At 48.7% G+C, this 15312-nt stretch overlaps 6 protein-coding genes across 6 annotated transcripts; 4 read left to right on the top strand and 2 right to left on the bottom strand.

The window, feature by feature from the left end:
- Window positions 1-158: 158 nt before the first annotated feature.
- On the bottom strand, window positions 159-1768 carry B0J16DRAFT_275336 (aldehyde dehydrogenase domain-containing protein; the record flags this gene model as incomplete). Its single annotated transcript, XM_046123703.1, has 3 exons — window positions 159-1333; window positions 1387-1586; window positions 1641-1768. 3 exons carry the CDS (start codon window positions 1766-1768, stop codon window positions 159-161), a joined length of 1503 nt encoding a protein of 500 aa, XP_045977875.1.
- Window positions 1769-3353: 1585 nt separating this feature from the next.
- B0J16DRAFT_405898 (uncharacterized protein) lies at window positions 3354-4588 on the top strand (the record flags this gene model as incomplete). The annotated part of the gene is made up of 2 exons (XM_046132928.1): window positions 3354-3450; window positions 3809-4588. 2 exons carry the CDS (start codon window positions 3354-3356, stop codon window positions 4402-4404), a joined length of 693 nt encoding a protein of 230 aa, XP_045977874.1. The 3' UTR covers window positions 4405-4588.
- A 407-nt stretch (window positions 4589-4995) lies between these two features.
- Window positions 4996-6182, top strand: B0J16DRAFT_405894 (uncharacterized protein; the record flags this gene model as incomplete). The annotated part of the gene is made up of 2 exons (XM_046132927.1): window positions 4996-5592; window positions 5680-6182. Exons 1-2 carry the CDS (start codon window positions 5244-5246, stop codon window positions 6180-6182), a joined length of 852 nt encoding a protein of 283 aa, XP_045977873.1. The 5' UTR covers window positions 4996-5243.
- Window positions 6183-7950: 1768 nt separating this feature from the next.
- On the top strand, window positions 7951-10303 carry B0J16DRAFT_293732 (major facilitator superfamily domain-containing protein). Its single transcript, XM_046124373.1, has 4 exons — window positions 7951-8508; window positions 8577-8688; window positions 8744-9775; window positions 9829-10303. The coding sequence occupies exons 1-4, from the start codon at window positions 8248-8250 to the stop codon at window positions 10134-10136; spliced, it is 1713 nt and encodes a 570-aa protein (XP_045977872.1). The 5' UTR covers window positions 7951-8247; the 3' UTR covers window positions 10137-10303.
- Window positions 10304-10739: 436 nt separating this feature from the next.
- B0J16DRAFT_350343 (uncharacterized protein) lies at window positions 10740-12145 on the top strand. Its single transcript, XM_046129036.1, has one exon. It carries the CDS (start codon window positions 10872-10874, stop codon window positions 12021-12023), a length of 1152 nt encoding a protein of 383 aa, XP_045977871.1. The 5' UTR covers window positions 10740-10871; the 3' UTR covers window positions 12024-12145.
- On the bottom strand, window positions 12146-15177 carry B0J16DRAFT_365243 (acyltransferase-domain-containing protein). The gene is made up of 3 exons (XM_046129998.1): window positions 14782-15177; window positions 12838-14692; window positions 12146-12764 (listed from the first exon to the last, which is right to left on the bottom strand). Exons 1-3 carry the CDS (start codon window positions 14958-14960, stop codon window positions 12294-12296), a joined length of 2505 nt encoding a protein of 834 aa, XP_045977870.1. The 5' UTR covers window positions 14961-15177; the 3' UTR covers window positions 12146-12293.
- Between the last annotated feature and the right edge of the window lie 135 nt (window positions 15178-15312).

Below are 15312 nucleotides of genomic sequence, written 5' to 3'. Positions count from 1 at the left end.
GTTACTTCGCCTCAGTATCACAAGCCTTAATCACTGCATATTCCCAGTTTTGATTCATCCTTCCGGTATTTCCGATAATTGCTAGTTCTTAAATACGACCGCGATACGCCAAAACGCCTTATTACTCACGTTATGCATTCAACCTTTCCCTAAATGACTTACAAACGGGATCCCAGGTTCACGTGGATGGACTTGGTGTTGCTGTAGGCCTCCAGTCCAGCCTCGCCAAGCTCACGACCAATGCCGCTCTGTTTCACACCACCGAAGGGGATGTAGGGCTCAGAGTCCTGCGTGGAGTTGATCCAAACCATGCCAGCCTCGATCTCAGCAGCAACTCGGTGGGCACGCTCAACATCCTTGGTAAAGACGGCAGCGCCAAGGCCATATGTCGTGTCATTGGCAAGCTTGAGGGCCTCCTCCTCATCACTGAACTTGGTGATGACTACCACAGGGCCAAAGATTTCCTCACGGAAGACACGCATCTGATTATGGACATCTCCAAAGACGGTGGGCTGGATGAAGAAACCCTTCTTGGAAGCATCAACAGGCTGTCCACCAGCGAGAAGAGTAGCACCTTCAGACTTTCCAATCTCGATGTATTCGAGAATGCGATCGTACTGCTGCTTTGAGACTTGGGGGCCCTGGTACACCTCTGAGTCCCATTGGTGACCGACCTTGCTGACAGTCTTGGTTGTTTCGAGGAAGCGCTTGATAAACTCGTCGTAGACCGTGTCTTGAACCAACAGACGAGAAGTGGCTGTGCAAATCTGGCCCTGGTTGGACATGATACCCATATGAGACCACTTGGCGGCCTCGTCGAGGTCACTATCGGCGAAGACCAAAAGAGGCGACTTACCACCCGTCTCGAGGGTGATGTTCTTAAGGGTCTTGGAAGCCATCTCCATAATTCTAGCACCAGTAGCGGTTGAACCAGTGAAAGCAACCTTATCAACAAGGGGATGTTCGACAAGAGCAGGACCAGCCTCGCTGCCGTAGCCGTTGAGAGCATTGAAAACACCGGGAGGAAATCCGACTGCCTTGATAGCCTCGCCGAGGAGAAGGATGCTAAGAGGTGTTTGCTCCGCAGCCTTCATGACAATCGTGTTACCGCATGCTAACGCAGGGCCGATCTTCCAGGCGGCCATGGCAAGAGGGTAGTTCCAAGGAATAATCTGGGCGACAACGCCGAGAGGTTGGCGCAGAGTATAGGCGAGCTTGTTGGGGTTGGCGGTAATAGTTTGACCAGTAATCTTGTCGGCCCAGCCAGCATAGTAGCGGATGGTGTTGATAACTTCGACAACGTCGCCGCCTTCAGCATCGCCATAAACCTTGCCTGTGCGAAGTCAGTATAGCTATAGGAATGGATTGGCAGCTTTTCTAAAATACCATTGTCCCAAGCCTCCGAAGTAGCAAAAATCTCGGTGCGCTCTTCAATGTAATCGGCAAGCTTGTTCATCAGAACACCTCGTTGAGGAGGAGGTAGCTTCTTCCATGAGGGGTTGTGGAACGCAGCGTGTGCTGCCTTAACAGCCTTATCGACATCATCGGCATTGGCTGCGTGAACTGTGGCAATCTCCTTCTCGGTACTGATACACACACTTATTAGCCCAAACTTCAGAAGCTATAAGAAGACCACTTACGCAGGGTCGATGGAAGTAATCTTTTGGGTCGATGATCCTGGAACAAACTCGTTGTTGATGAAGAGACCAGTAGGCTGCTTGTACTTGACGCCGTTGGGCGCCTCAAGATCAACATACAAGTCAGACATTGTGCTGTAGCGTTTCTGTGTTGTCGTAATAGTTCGGCCAAGAGGAGCAATTGAGAGTCGACACCGTGAGCGCGTCAAAGGTCGAAGAGGTACTGTATGCACAGAACGTGAGATACCAACAGATGCGAGCCTCGAGGCGAGGGCTGCACCCATCTTCTTATAGCTGCTCAAAGACATGGCTGGAGAGGGGTAGCTTGGGCTTGAGGTCAGCGTCTCCGACTTGAGTTTAGCTAGTATGTATGTATCGCCCGCCTCCCCCGCAATCAATTGTCTCGAGAACCCGATGCAGGATTCCGCAAGAGAGGAATTGATTAGCTGCTCTGTTGCTGTCCCGAAGCTCGTTATCGCTATCGAGGCTTGAAATGTGCAATGTTGTGCCTCGTTTCGGTAAAGCTCATGACGGCGAGCGGGACCGGCAATTGCCTGTAGATGGCCTCGTCCAGTTGCTGCAGTCCATCGTCATGAGATCGCCTGTACCTTACTGTTCGAGTTTAGCACGATTTGGAAGCAATCGGAGCCGAGATCTTGGCGTTATCTGTCATGGATCATGACAGCTCTTATCGATAACATTTGCCGACCTAGGTTCAGACATAAGAGACGAAATAATTTGGTCACTTTATGCTAGCTTAGACTAGCACTCAGGCTACTTTATTATGATAGCCTACCTACCTACCTAGGTAAGGAGATGCTCTACCCTTTAATCCTCTACAACCTAAACGTCCGTAAACAATGTCTCCAGACCAAGAAATACTGTTGTACATCGTGTCATGTCTTGTTGTCTTATATCCGAACAAGCCTCGCCATTTGATCTTTGTCATTCTGGGTTTCGTCTCCCTACCTTTGTCTGGAGTGCCTGATATGTGCAAACCTACATGCAAACCTCCTCTCACTTGTCCTCGTTCTCGCCACAAGCTATACAGTAATTTACATACAATCCTTGCACTTAGGTGACTGTACTGATTAATACTATAGATGGCGTCTGTTCCCGATCTCTCAGGGAGTACTGAGCAGGCCTCCTCTGTACAGCCAGCCACTTCTGGTCGCCATCAACGTCTTTGAGGAGCTACCCTGTCTGCCCCCTCGGAACCTGCCAGACCCCTTCCACTCACTCTACCTCCCTTGCGACCAACCAAGACCTATGGCTCTTCGAACGACCCCCGCTCCTGCTCTAACACATCCGACTGCCATAGTGGCACTGCTAGCTTTTCCACACACTCCTTCTCTTCTGGCATCGCTGGGACTGTCAATGTATCTTCAGTTCAGGCCCTGGTATCCCAACCTCTAATTCGTCTACCTCCTCTACGGCTAACTAATAAATATAGTTCATCAGATAATACCTAGCATTACACTAACTATTATACTAACACTATTAGTTCTTTTAAAGATATTTCCTCTTCTAATATCCCTAAGAAGACTACTATTTCCTGGGTTTAGCTCCTACTATCTTAGCTTTAGTATGGATATCCTATAGTGTGACTTGAACAGAGAAACGGCTATATTCCTTCCTCTTCTGGCGTTTCTGGGAATGTCAATGTATCTTTAGTCTAGCTCCTGCCATCCTAGTTCCTGCTATCTTAGCTACAGCATGGACATCCGCTACTACAAATCGAACAGAGGGAATCCCGGCTACAGCCTGCAGAAACCCCACTACGACTTATACCGAAGAATGAACACTTCCATCGGTATATTTAGGCATCGCCAACATTACTGGCTTAGGAGTTCAGTGATGGCTGTAATCGTTTTGAGCTATATCGTGTTGCAACGTACTTTGGTTTGCCCCATTCCGAGTCTACGTTGAACCATTTTCTCGAAACCATCAGTCCTCGGTTTCCCCCAGAGAGTGGATGGATTTGGCCCCTTCTTCCTCAATTCCGAAAACACCGTAGTAAGGCCGTTGTGGTCTTACTTCTGCAGTGTCCCAAGCACAACGAAAGCATTTCCCATGATGCTGAGAACTGTTCCTTTACCAACATGTTCATTACTATGTGGAAAAGTGTAAGTTAAAGCCTTGCCTTCTTGATTCACTACTAACTTTTTCAGATTTTAACTCACAAGGTCTTGGTGTCCTCAAAGTGAACATCCGCAAACAATGTCTCCAGACCAAGAAGGACCATTGCGAAGCTATACTTCCAACGGAAAGCTTGGTCTTGGGGCTTTGTACTGCAACCGAACTGCGAATTGCTGCTCACACCTTTGGGATACATATACATTCAACCGTTGCGTTCTCGAAAGGGATCATAAGCCCCGGCGGCTCCCTTGAAACGATGCAGCCTTTCGATCCGCTGCTATTAGGGACAGTCTTCCGCATTCCGTGGCATCCACGTATCCTCAATGACCCCATCTCACCTGACGTTTCTCACGCCAACTCAATATTTCTCATCGACAGCACTATTATACCAACAATGGTTAATATCACGGCTGACTATCTACAAGAGTACAAGCTATCTAGCCAAGCCGATACATCTTTAGTCCAGGAGTATACTATCTTCCTCGCAAACACTCACTTTAGTAGCCGTCAATCTGGCGGAGCAAGTGCTCTTGGCTGCCGTACAGCCGAAAGCTTCATCCGCAATGAGCCTGATATTCCACAAGACGGAATTGTGGACGCTGCCAAAGCCTACCATCGTATGCAGTAGAGAATACGGAGTCAAAACACTCGATTGCACGAATCGTCTGAGAAGAAGGAGAAGAGACGTTAACAGCACAAGAGGTACTACAAGAAAAAGGTATCAAACGAGACGCCGGCACAGAAGAGAAAGAGACTGGACCGCGAAAAGGATCGCTGCCACAGGAAGCCAAGATCGCTCACGGCGGCGCAGAAGAAGAAGAGAAATGAGCGCGCAATCGCCAGGTACCATAAGAAGAAGGCACACGAGACGCCTGCGCAGGGGACCGAGAGACTTGAACGCCTCAAGGCCAAAGATCAAGAGAAAAGTGTAAACGAGACAGCTGCCGAAAGAGGAGTAGACTGGACAAAGATAATGCCTACCGAAAAAAGAAGCGATCAAACGAGACACCCGTAGAGAGGAACAAACGACTCACATACCAATAAGGAGCCTACCATGAACGTAAGAACAAGGACCACAAGAAATAATTGGGAGCAGGAGAAGAACTCATACATTTACAGCCTGATATACTTCTTTATATCATAGATCCAATACAAAGGAAGCAGAGAAGTAGCCATTGTTTAAGTTGCAGCTATCACTGCTCGTCACTGCCATCACTGCCATCACTGCCATCACTGCCATCACTGCCATCACTGCTCTACTACTGCTTTACCACTGCTTTTCTAACAGCTCTAGTTTATATCATGGAAATAATTTACAAATTCTTCCGTTCTTTTCTGCACCATCTTTTAATCACAACCCTCCATACCACCAGTATCACAGCACTACGCCGTGACTCACCAGTACTGAGTAAGGCTACGAGTGGAGACTTGTATTGAGTTATTGCTAAGATATCCTCTAGCACGGCCATGAACAACAACAATCTTCCAACCAGCATCGACGATAACGACGATGCTCATTTGGAAGTGCCACCACCACGCGCTCCTGGACCAGTTCGTAGGGATGCAGGACGTGCTCAAGAGGCACGTATGCATCCATACAACCAAGGTCAGGGCGTCCGAAACCCGAATCGACTGTCTCTCCAGACCATCCGAGACACAATGAACTACACCGATTACCGACAGGCAAACATGATGATCAGAAACGGAGCGGACCTAACCCTTACCGAGCTCTACAACATATCGACCATTCTCCGGAGCCTCGCAGCAATCATGGACACTCCCGCGACGGCTCCAGATTTTGAGCGTTTCCTGGCTGGTGTATTCGATGGGTGAAATTCGAATACACCAATCCGAACGGCAGACCGGCTTCGTCCTCGACAGTTTGTGGATACACGTATCCAAGTTGGGATTCTCTCGCAGAATCACCCCCTGAGCGCCCAAAAGATCAAAGCTGGAGTGACTCCTGATGGACAAAAGATAGAGCGGCGGGCAGGCCAGCCCATCTACTTCGGCCTTGTTGGCCTCAACTCTGAGACTGGAGTTGTTGACTGGGCCTGGCGCGACAAGAAGAACGCGGGGGTGAATCCCCAGTACGTTCATCTGGACCATGGTCAAACCTCCATCACGATCAGAACTCAGGCCATGCTTCAATATGATAATGTGGAACGTGACCGCATTCGAGCCTTTAACTCTTCGCTTGTTACAAACTGTGCCCGGCGCGTCATTCAGAAATGGGCACAAGTTGATACCGCGCTCGACCCGGTCATCGATAACATCGACAGACCTTTTGGTCTAATGCCCCTCCAGCTGTCGGGGCCCACTATCATAGCGGAGGGTGAACGGTTAATCGAAGCTGGACGGGCATATACCGCTCAATCCCAAATCCAGCACACACTATTCCGATGATCGTTTGTGTAGAAAAGCAATAGACTGGATTGCAATAGTGCTGGCTGGGGAAAGAAGAAAAGAAAATTGAATAAGATGCCTGAAGAAAGAAGAGATAGAAAGGCCACAAGTTATTCAACTGGGTAACAGAAGAACTATCTTACAAGGTTTAGATACTAGAGTAAAATAGAGTACTCTAAATGCTAGTCTCAGCTCTATAAAGCGACCTAAAATATCTTGTCTCTTATACTCTCGGCGGCCAATCCCATTTGATATCCTGATGCCGTCCTGTAGGTTGACTTGAAGACGTCACGTGGGGATGATGGGAATGTCAGACCGTTCCCAACAGCCATGGATCAAATGCCTGTATAAGGATAGATGAGCTTATTTTACCAGAAACAAACCTCCCTGGATAATTCTAAAGCGGTCAATATGTCAGCATTACTTGGCATGCCAACGCCAACAGAGCCGCTTACCTACCCCTAGCTACCTCTCTGTCTTGAAAGAGTCACAAAAGTTCATCAACGCTTACTAACTCCGCAGGCTTTGTCCGCCGCCATTCGTCCGCCAACCGTGAATACGCAACGCGGAAAGATATTTCCTCCTTGTCTTTCCGCAAATGTCGATGTCTGGCTACGGACAAAGAGCCAAGACCAGCGGGACATCAATACAAGCTCATCCAAGATCTGCAACCACTCCCTGGGGGAGATCGTCGCTTAACATGCCCTCGGGTCTCGTTTAGACCCTTGGATAGGGTTTGATTTAACCGAACTCCATCAGATATGCTGACGGCGTAAGATGAGATTATGGACAGACGTGAGCCTGTTAGCCAGTAGATAAACCGAAGTGTCTTACTTTTCGAGTGTTGTTCCTGTTGCTGCATCACTCTTTGACCAGTGAGCCTTAACTCCGGAGGTACCGATGGACGTCAGCCCATATCTCACTGATGCGTAAGTGCCCTGGGCGTATAATTTATCTAGATCCCTTTGTCCTCGGCTGGTAACATCCAGTCGATGCTGTTATTACGTTTATTTGGCTAATTTGACTTCTCCGACTCCTTGATCTACCTGGTCAAGTGACTCATGGGCCGTCATTGTCTGACATGTTGTCGGTCCGTTTGCACGTGTGTACATAGATAGGTAATTGAAATGTCAATAAGCGTTGAGCTGGTGTTGTTTGACGTGTTATGCCAAGCGTTATGCAGGACCCTCATGGTAGGTCTTGTCTCAGAACTAACATGCTGATGCGGTAAACACTGCTAGACTGCCTTAACGCGATTCCATTATACCGTATTTCAAAAGGTGTCAGCAATCAGAATTTTCATGACAAAACACATCCGCATGTGTTTAGGATGATTCCATCGTCTCAAAATCCAGTTTAGGATAATTGCTTTCTTTGCTGATTGAAACCACAACTTTAGTCCGAATCCTCGGACTAAACACCAATCTTTATCATGGCTAGTTTCAGTTTCCCTCAAACGCCGCAGACCTGCATATCGGCCTAAATACTTACACATTGTACTTACAGAGTGGTACTTTCCAGTGAAAGAGATCTGCCACCTTGTGAGCCGCATGGACAATGTCCGCAACCAAGTACCGATCCTCTATGAGCAAATCACTTTAGCGTGGGCGCTTGTCTAGTTGTAGCGGCTTTGGCTTACGAGATAACTGTAGAAAAGGGTGTAAAGATGGCGGACATAAGGTGGAGTCCGCCACTCCGCCTCTTCTTTATTGGCTGGTCTTGTCTTTTGCCCGTTATGCTGACAATGAGTGCACTTATACCCTACGGTAGGTAGGTATCATGTAGGCGGATTTTATGTGCGGGTAGAGCTTAACTCCTGGGACAATAGGGAGTCAGATTATACAGTAATATGGATGGATTGACAATTATGTTGGGTAGCCATGTTGTCGTATCTCGCAAATTATAAAGGCACTCGTTCCTCGCTGTTATCCAGTGTGTTCCAGATTCAGATCACCAACAAGGCTCTCGAGCACTTACACATACATACTCTACACCCCTTTCTCAGAGCTCGAATATAAGCTTAACTCAGACGTTATCAACAGAGTTCAAGCGAATATCAGCTATCATGGCGGCCGAATCAGCGAAAAAGCTCGAGGTCCCTGCGACTACGGATCGTCCCGAGTCTACAACTTCTACACTACGGGGAGAGGATGTTCAGGAGAAGAAGAAGGAGGAGGGACAGACAGATGAAGATGTCGAAGCTGGTACAGTTCAGGGCAACAGTGACAGTGATTCTCCGGAAGAAGATGACTACCCAACTGGCATCAACATGTTCTTCATCGTTCTCGCCCTAGTCATGGCTGTCTTCCTTTTCTCCCTTGACTTGGTACGTTACGCCTCCATTCCCTCCCTTATCGTGAGACACAAGACATGCTAACATAGACGAACCAATAGACTATCGTGGCCACAGCTATTCCCAAAATCACTGATGAGTTCAAGGGTCTTGACAAGGTCGGCTGGTATGGTGCTGCCTTCTTCATGACTGTCGGAGCTTTCCAATCAACTTGTAAGTCGTGATACCCTCAACCGTTTCCAGTCCCAAATCACTAACACCACCAAAGGGGGTAAGATCTACAAGTACTTCCCTCTAAAGACATCCTTCATTGTGGCCATCTTCATCTTCGAACTTGGCTCCGTCATCTGTGGTGCCGCTCCCAACGCTGAAGCCCTTATCACTGGCCGTGCTATCGCTGGTGTTGGTGGCGCAGGTCTCGGTGCTGGAGCTTATACCATCATCGGATTCTCTGCTCCTCCTAAGAAGCGACCTGCCTTTACTGGTATCATCGGTGCTGCATATGGTATCGCTTCGGTTATCGGTCCTCTCTTGGGTGGTGCTTTTACCGATCATGTCTCCTGGCGATGGTGTTTCTACATCAACCTTCCCATTGGAGGTGTCTCTGCTGCCATCATCTTCCTGTTCTTCAAGACTCCCCGTGCTGCCGTCCCTGTCAAGGCTCCTCTTCTTGAGAAGTTTCTCCAGATGGACCCCCTCGGCATTGTCTTGATGATGGGTCTTACCATCTCGTACATTCTGGCTGTTCAGTACGGTGGTCAGGCTCACGCTTGGGACTCTTCTGTAGTCATCGGTCTTCTTGTCGGTTGGGTTGCAATCACTGTCGTCTGGGCCATTTCCTGCTACGTCCAGGGTGAACGCTCCATGATCCCTGTCCGCATCCTCAAGAACCGCACCGTCTGGGTCATGAGCGCTTTTGCCTTCATCTTTGCCGGTTCTTTCTTCCTGGCCATTTACTACATTCCCATCTACTTCCAGTCTATCCACAATGCCTCTCCCACGAGCAGTGGTGTTCGCAATCTTCCCCTCATTCTCGCTGTTACCTTCTCTACTATCATCAGTGGTGCTCTTGTCACTGCTACAGGCTGGTATCAACCTCTCCTCATCGGTGGTGCCGCTATTGCAACCGTCGGTGCCGGTCTCTTGTACCTGCTTGATATTGATACATCGACTGGAAAGTGGATTGGCTACCAGATCGTCGCTGGTGTTGGCTGGGGTTTGGCCTTCCAGATTCCCATGATTGCTGTCCAGGGTACCGTAGACCCTAAGGACCTCGCCTCTGCCACTGGTATTCTTCTGTGTAAGTGCTTCTCATCAACCCGCAGTTATAACCATATCACTAACAATGCACAGTCTTCCAAGGTCTTGGTGGTGCCTACATCGTCTCTGGTGGCCAGGCTGCTTTTGTCAACCAGATGCTCCTCGACATCTCCGAGAACGCTCCTCAAATTGACAAGGGCCAGCTGATTCTCACTGGCGCTACTGCTCTTCGTGAGACATTTGACGACGAAACATATCCCATCGTTGTTGACGGTTACATGCACGGCTTGAACACTGTTTTCGCCATGGCCATCGCTTTTGTTGGTTTCTCTTTCTTGATCACTCTGCTCACCCGTTGGAAGAAGCTCAACCTTGCCAACATCACTGGCGGCGCGGCTTAAAGTTCACATTCTCTTGAATCTCACCTATAATAGAAATACGGATAATCGGGGTATGTGAAGGGATCTCTTGGGTAATGGTGGCTATTGCTCAGTTCAAGCCCAGCGCTTTGACAGCACATAGAATGGCGTCTGGGTTACATATACTCTCCTAACGTGTACGATTTAATGACATAGATAATATTTTCACAATAATCTTGACTTTCTTCATGGTCTTTGGCATACTATTACTACTGTTTATGAAAAGTCTTATCTAAACCTGTAATCCAAAATTCCATCTCATTCTTAAGAAACCGTCCACATTTTGGTTGTTTGTCAAGCTCCATGCTTAGGTACATTGAGGGAAATTGCTAGCATCGCCCGACACATAGACTTACGATATATTCTAAAATTCTCTGAAAGCTCATGGATTATGTAAACTTCGAACAATAAGTACACCTATAATTCAGCTGTTCGTAGACTCAAGGTGTGGTCAATGGCCTGCATAGTAGTTAGGTAATGGTGATGGTACAGGGTAACCTTGTTCACATGTCGGGATCTCATCTAACGTTGATCTAATAACAAACTCCAAGAAAAAAACGGACCCCTGCATCTTCAACTCCACCAAGAAATCCGTCTTGAACCGTCCCCAAAGCTTCGCGGCAGAAATTATCACGAGACCTTGCTGCGCCCACCAGCCATGATATATTTTGACTTCAATTGAGCCGTCTCTTCCTTCATCTTTTCTATATCATCAATATGTTCAAAAATACCGCCACAATGTTTCCTCTACGCTTTGTCCGACATCGCTCGCCTTTCACCACTTCGGTTCGCTCTATGGCATCGGCCTGCTCGACTTCCTCCCGCCTCGAAACCCTTCCAAAGTCACCGATTCGTGTCCTACGCTCCGTTGAATCTGTCCGCCGCTGGAGAAACCCTCATGTTGTCAATCACCGTTCTGTTGGCCTCGTCCCTACCATGGGCGCTTTACATGAAGGCCATCTTGCTTTGATCCGCGCCGCTGCCAAGGAGAACCATCATGTCGTCGTGAGCATATACGTAAACCCTGCGCAGTTTGGGATAAAGGAGGACCTATCATCGTATCCCGTAACCTGGGAAGAAGATGCAAAAAAGTTGGCAGCGCTGGATAGAGAGCTCGCAGATGATGGAGGGAACTTGGGTCGCATCTCTGCTGTGTTTGCGCCGACAACACCGGAGATATATCCAAGTGGCTTCCCAGGCCAGGAGATTGACAGCAAGGGAAGCTTTGTTACCATCACACCGGTGGGAGAGGTTTTGGAAGGTGCCAGCAGACCAACCTTCTTTCGGGGCGTTGCGACAGTGTGTCTGAAGCTCTTTAACATTGTTCAGCCCGAGCGAGTGTACTTTGGCCAAAAGGATGTTCAACAGACAGTCGTCATCCGTAGAATGGTCAAGGACTTCGTCTTGCCTCTGCAGGTGGTTGTTCAGCCTACGGAGCGCGATACAGATGGGCTTGCACTCAGTTCTAGAAATGTCTACCTTGGCCCGAGACGAAGAGCTGCCGCCATCGTTTTCCCGAAAGCATTGCACGCTGCTGCAGCTGCTTATACATCTTCTGGCTCTTGCTCTAGGGAAGCCGTCCTTGGTGAGGCGCACAGAGTCATCAATGCCTTTGCATCAGAGCAGTCAAAGCTCTCCCCTACCGAGCGTGTTCTCTTCGAGGTCGACTACATTTCTCTCGCGGATCCAGACACATTAACGGAAATTGATGAGATTGACCCGTCACGTGGAGCGGTCTTGAGCGGTGCAATTAAGATGTTACCCGTCGAGGAGGCACAGAAAGGTGAGGAACTAGGCTTCAGCGGAGGACCACCCGTGCGCCTGATAGACAATATCATCCTGAAGCCTCAGGATCAGGACAGCGCCTAGATTAGATGCAAGAATAATGAGTAAAAACGGAGAAAAACAATACCCGAACAGGCATGAGCTGTTCAAACGTTGCAGTTGGGAATACTGAATTAGAGAAAGGGCAGACCAATGCCCAGTTGAGTACGTATATAAATGCTTATGATAAAATGTGTTGGTATAGTCCAAAAAGGACGTCTGACGCCGATTTCATCAACCAAAAAGGGCTGATCATGAAAAGGAAGGCATACTCGCTCGTTGAAAACATGTTGTACAGAACCACACCGATAAATCTCACAGATGAGCCCGAGCCCTCCCTTCTCTCTTCTTCTTTCCTTCTCTAACACTCTTCCCGAATGCTTCTTTCTCCTCATTACTTAACGTGCTTGGCACTCTGCCTTTCCCGTTCTTTTCACCTTCGATTGTTTCCTCCCAAAGCTTACGACCCAGTTCGTCAGTGAGTCGGAGCACACGACTACTGACTGTAGCACCATCGCGGCGATTCTTGCCTTCGCGGCGCGACCTGGCAATCTTTTCGGTAAAGTCCCATAGTTTACCTTCAGCAAGTAAAGCACCCGTTTGTGGATCGCGGGGTGTTCGCCAGGAGGCATCGAGTTGGACGCGTGGGGGAATCTTGGAATCTTTCGATTTTACCACGTGGAGAAGCTGATCTTGCTCGAAGCGCATGTATGAGTTCTTCAGAGTTTCTTTGTTAACAGCCTCAAAGTACGAGAGGTCACCCTGGTGGTAAAGTGTCTTGCCGAGCTGGAGAGAAATTTTGTAAGCACATAAAGATAGGAAAGACGGCTGATATGTTGGAGGGTAGGCTATGACTTACCAATTGGGCACTGTTGTGTGTTTTGCTTTGCTCAATCCAAGTGTCTTCATTCTGCCCAAGTGGAGGGGTGAGTCCCATGAGAGAGACAGCCGCCAGCCAAGTTGCCTCGACAAAGGGCCAGATTAAGAAGCAGTAGAAATCGTAATTCTCCCGACCAGCCTTCCTCTCCTGTTCTGCAAGACCGACCATAGTGGCGTTGCCGTCAGCATCACGGTCCACCCGAATAACATTATCTGCTTCCAGACCCCGCAAAGTCCTATCCAAGTTTGTATCGAGACCCTCACTGGAGAAGATAAACTCGCCACGGAATAGCGACGAAAGAAAGAACACCTGCTCCCTCAACTCATCAAATGGCATGTCTTGCATCTGTGGACCACCTCCTCTCTTCACTCGTGAGTACATAGCAGCACTGACAAGCGCTTCGTAGATGAAGAGATGAATTGTCATATTGCGGTAGAATGACAACTGAAAGCGGTCAACAGCATAGTAAGTAGGTTCAGCAAGACCATCAACCATACCAATGAGATCTTTACCAAGTACTTCGAGGCCGCGCTCAATGATATCGGTGAGAGGTGCATTTCCAAAATGAGCTACGCGCCCACCCTTGGCACGTACTCGTTCTGTAAGCCATGTAACTCGTCGGTTCAGTTCTTGTTTGCCAACTCCACGACCACGAAGTGTTAGAAGAACAGTGCCAATCAAAGCTGTTGGCATTACAACAGACACATCGTTGATGTCGCTCAGCACCTGATACCCCATTGTCCGCAAAAGTTTCTCACGCACAGCTCGGACCTCAGGGCGTTGATGATCGGTATCGAGTCCACGTGGAATGCTGGGGAGCTTTGATAGCTGATCATCCAGAAATCCTCGTAAACTCCAAGGCTCATGAAACCTAACATCCACGCGACCTAGACGTAATGATAGAACGGATGAACCTCCACTCAAGAAGTCGGCCAAGTTTTCTTTCTTCTTTGGCATCCCAAGCAGTTCCGTAACGTAGCCCTCGGTCTCTATCACCTTATCATACTGGGTGCTGACAGGGCAAATGATGGCATCTTGGACCCGACCGGACAGAATACTATCGAGGACGAAACTAAGGATACCGAACTTTGGTGGCAGTAGTTTTCCTGTCCGCGAGCGACCTCCTTCGATGAAGCACTCAAAGTTATAACCTTCTTGGAGAAGCGTATCAATATATGACTGGACCAGTGTAGTGTATAACACATCATCACCAAATGCTCTTCGGATCCACATGGCGCCAGCGTGCTGTAGGAATTCGCCCAAGACGGGTATATTCAAGTTGTCTCCTGCCACTACAACCGGTAACGTCAGGCCCAGACGGTAGCAAATGAGCTGGAGGGAGACGTAGTCAACGTGCGATCGATGACTAGGCAAGAAGATGATGCTCTGCTTCTTTTGGGCTGCTACTTCAGCAACCTTGCGTAGTCGCAAGACCTCTTCGCTGGAGACATGGATACCTTGGTGGTAAGCGCGTGTCAACAGCTGGGTAGCCAAGTAATAAGCACCACGAATGAAAGCTTTGCTTTCCATTTTGCAAATCATGTCATCAGTCCATTTGTCTGCAAGCTGTTGGAGTCCTGACTCAATCTCGTTGAGTCGTTCAGAACGTTTAGCGCCGTAGTCTTTACTGTCCTTTGGCAGCATCCCCTCGCGCTCTTCAACGGCCACACGGTGCTCAGCAAGTCGGCTGATCCTTTGCTGGAGAAGAGGAGCTGAGAGAACCATGTTCTTCATATTCTCCGAGAACCCAGAGTAGAAGACCGGTTGACCAATGACGTTGTCATAGGCACGCCATCCTTGGCCGGACACGTAGAGAGAAACCTCGCGAAGAAATCTAGCAGGGTGTCAGTCTACGTCAAAAGAGACAGAATGCATGGGCACGTTTCATGGCGGCTATGATAGCAAGAGAAAAGGGGGCATTACCGAAAAGGCTCAGAGCGGAATGAGGCAAACTTGTCCATCAAGGCCTCCTCCTTGCCCTCAGGAATCTTCTTGGGCGGTTCAACATAACCACTGGGCTGAAGAGTGACTTCATCGCCTAGTATCTGGAGATCAGGTGCCGAATTGACCGTTGAATCGGTATCGGTCTCGTTGTGCGACATGGCTGCCGTTTCTCGTCAAAGCAAGTAGTAGGTACTGTAGGAGTCCGAGACTTGATTGAACCGAGGTATCGACAATCAGTTGCTGTTTGGTATCAAAAGCACCATCGCAAAGCAAGTGACGAAGCCGCGTTGAAAGTTGCTGCAGCTTCGGATTGATGAAGATTGCAAAAACATTTACCGCCTTCTACTATCAAAGAAGATACAAGCAAGATCCTGGAAGTTTGTAACCGAGTCGCGATGAGATGGCATTGGCCAAGTGGAGACGAGACTTGACTCTACCGAGCAAGCGGCATGTGATGGAAGGGGGAAGGAGCTTGGGCCCCACTACCGTCTCATTTCCCCAGAAAATTAC

The sequence above is a fragment of the Fusarium flagelliforme genome, assembly GCF_020744385.1.
Source record: "Fusarium flagelliforme strain FIESC 12 MPI-CAGE-AA-0113 chromosome Unknown B0J16scaffold_8, whole genome shotgun sequence".
Taxonomy (NCBI): Eukaryota; Fungi; Ascomycota; class Sordariomycetes; order Hypocreales; family Nectriaceae; genus Fusarium; species Fusarium flagelliforme.
This window is presented reverse-complemented; position numbering and strand designations above follow the sequence as displayed.

Coding starts and splice junctions, on each gene's coding strand:
- B0J16DRAFT_293732 (XM_046124373.1), top strand. CDS start 8,248: ATGGCGGCCGAATCAGCGAAAAAGCTCGAGGTCCCTGCGACTACGGAT. Junction 8,509..8,576: donor TCCTTTTCTCCCTTGACTTG/GTACGTTACGCC, acceptor ACGAACCAATAG/ACTATCGTGGCCACAGCTAT. Junction 9,776..9,828: donor TGCCACTGGTATTCTTCTGT/GTAAGTGCTTCT, acceptor AACAATGCACAG/TCTTCCAAGGTCTTGGTGGT.
- B0J16DRAFT_350343 (XM_046129036.1), top strand. CDS start 10,872: ATGTTCAAAAATACCGCCACAATGTTTCCTCTACGCTTTGTCCGACAT.
- B0J16DRAFT_365243 (XM_046129998.1), bottom strand. CDS start 14,960: ATGTCGCACAACGAGACCGATACCGATTCAACGGTCAATTCGGCACCT. Junction 14,693..14,781: donor TTCCGCTCTGAGCCTTTTCG/GTAATGCCCCCT, acceptor ACACCCTGCTAG/ATTTCTTCGCGAGGTTTCTC. Junction 12,765..12,837: donor CACACAACAGTGCCCAATTG/GTAAGTCATAGC, acceptor ATTTCTCTCCAG/CTCGGCAAGACACTTTACCA.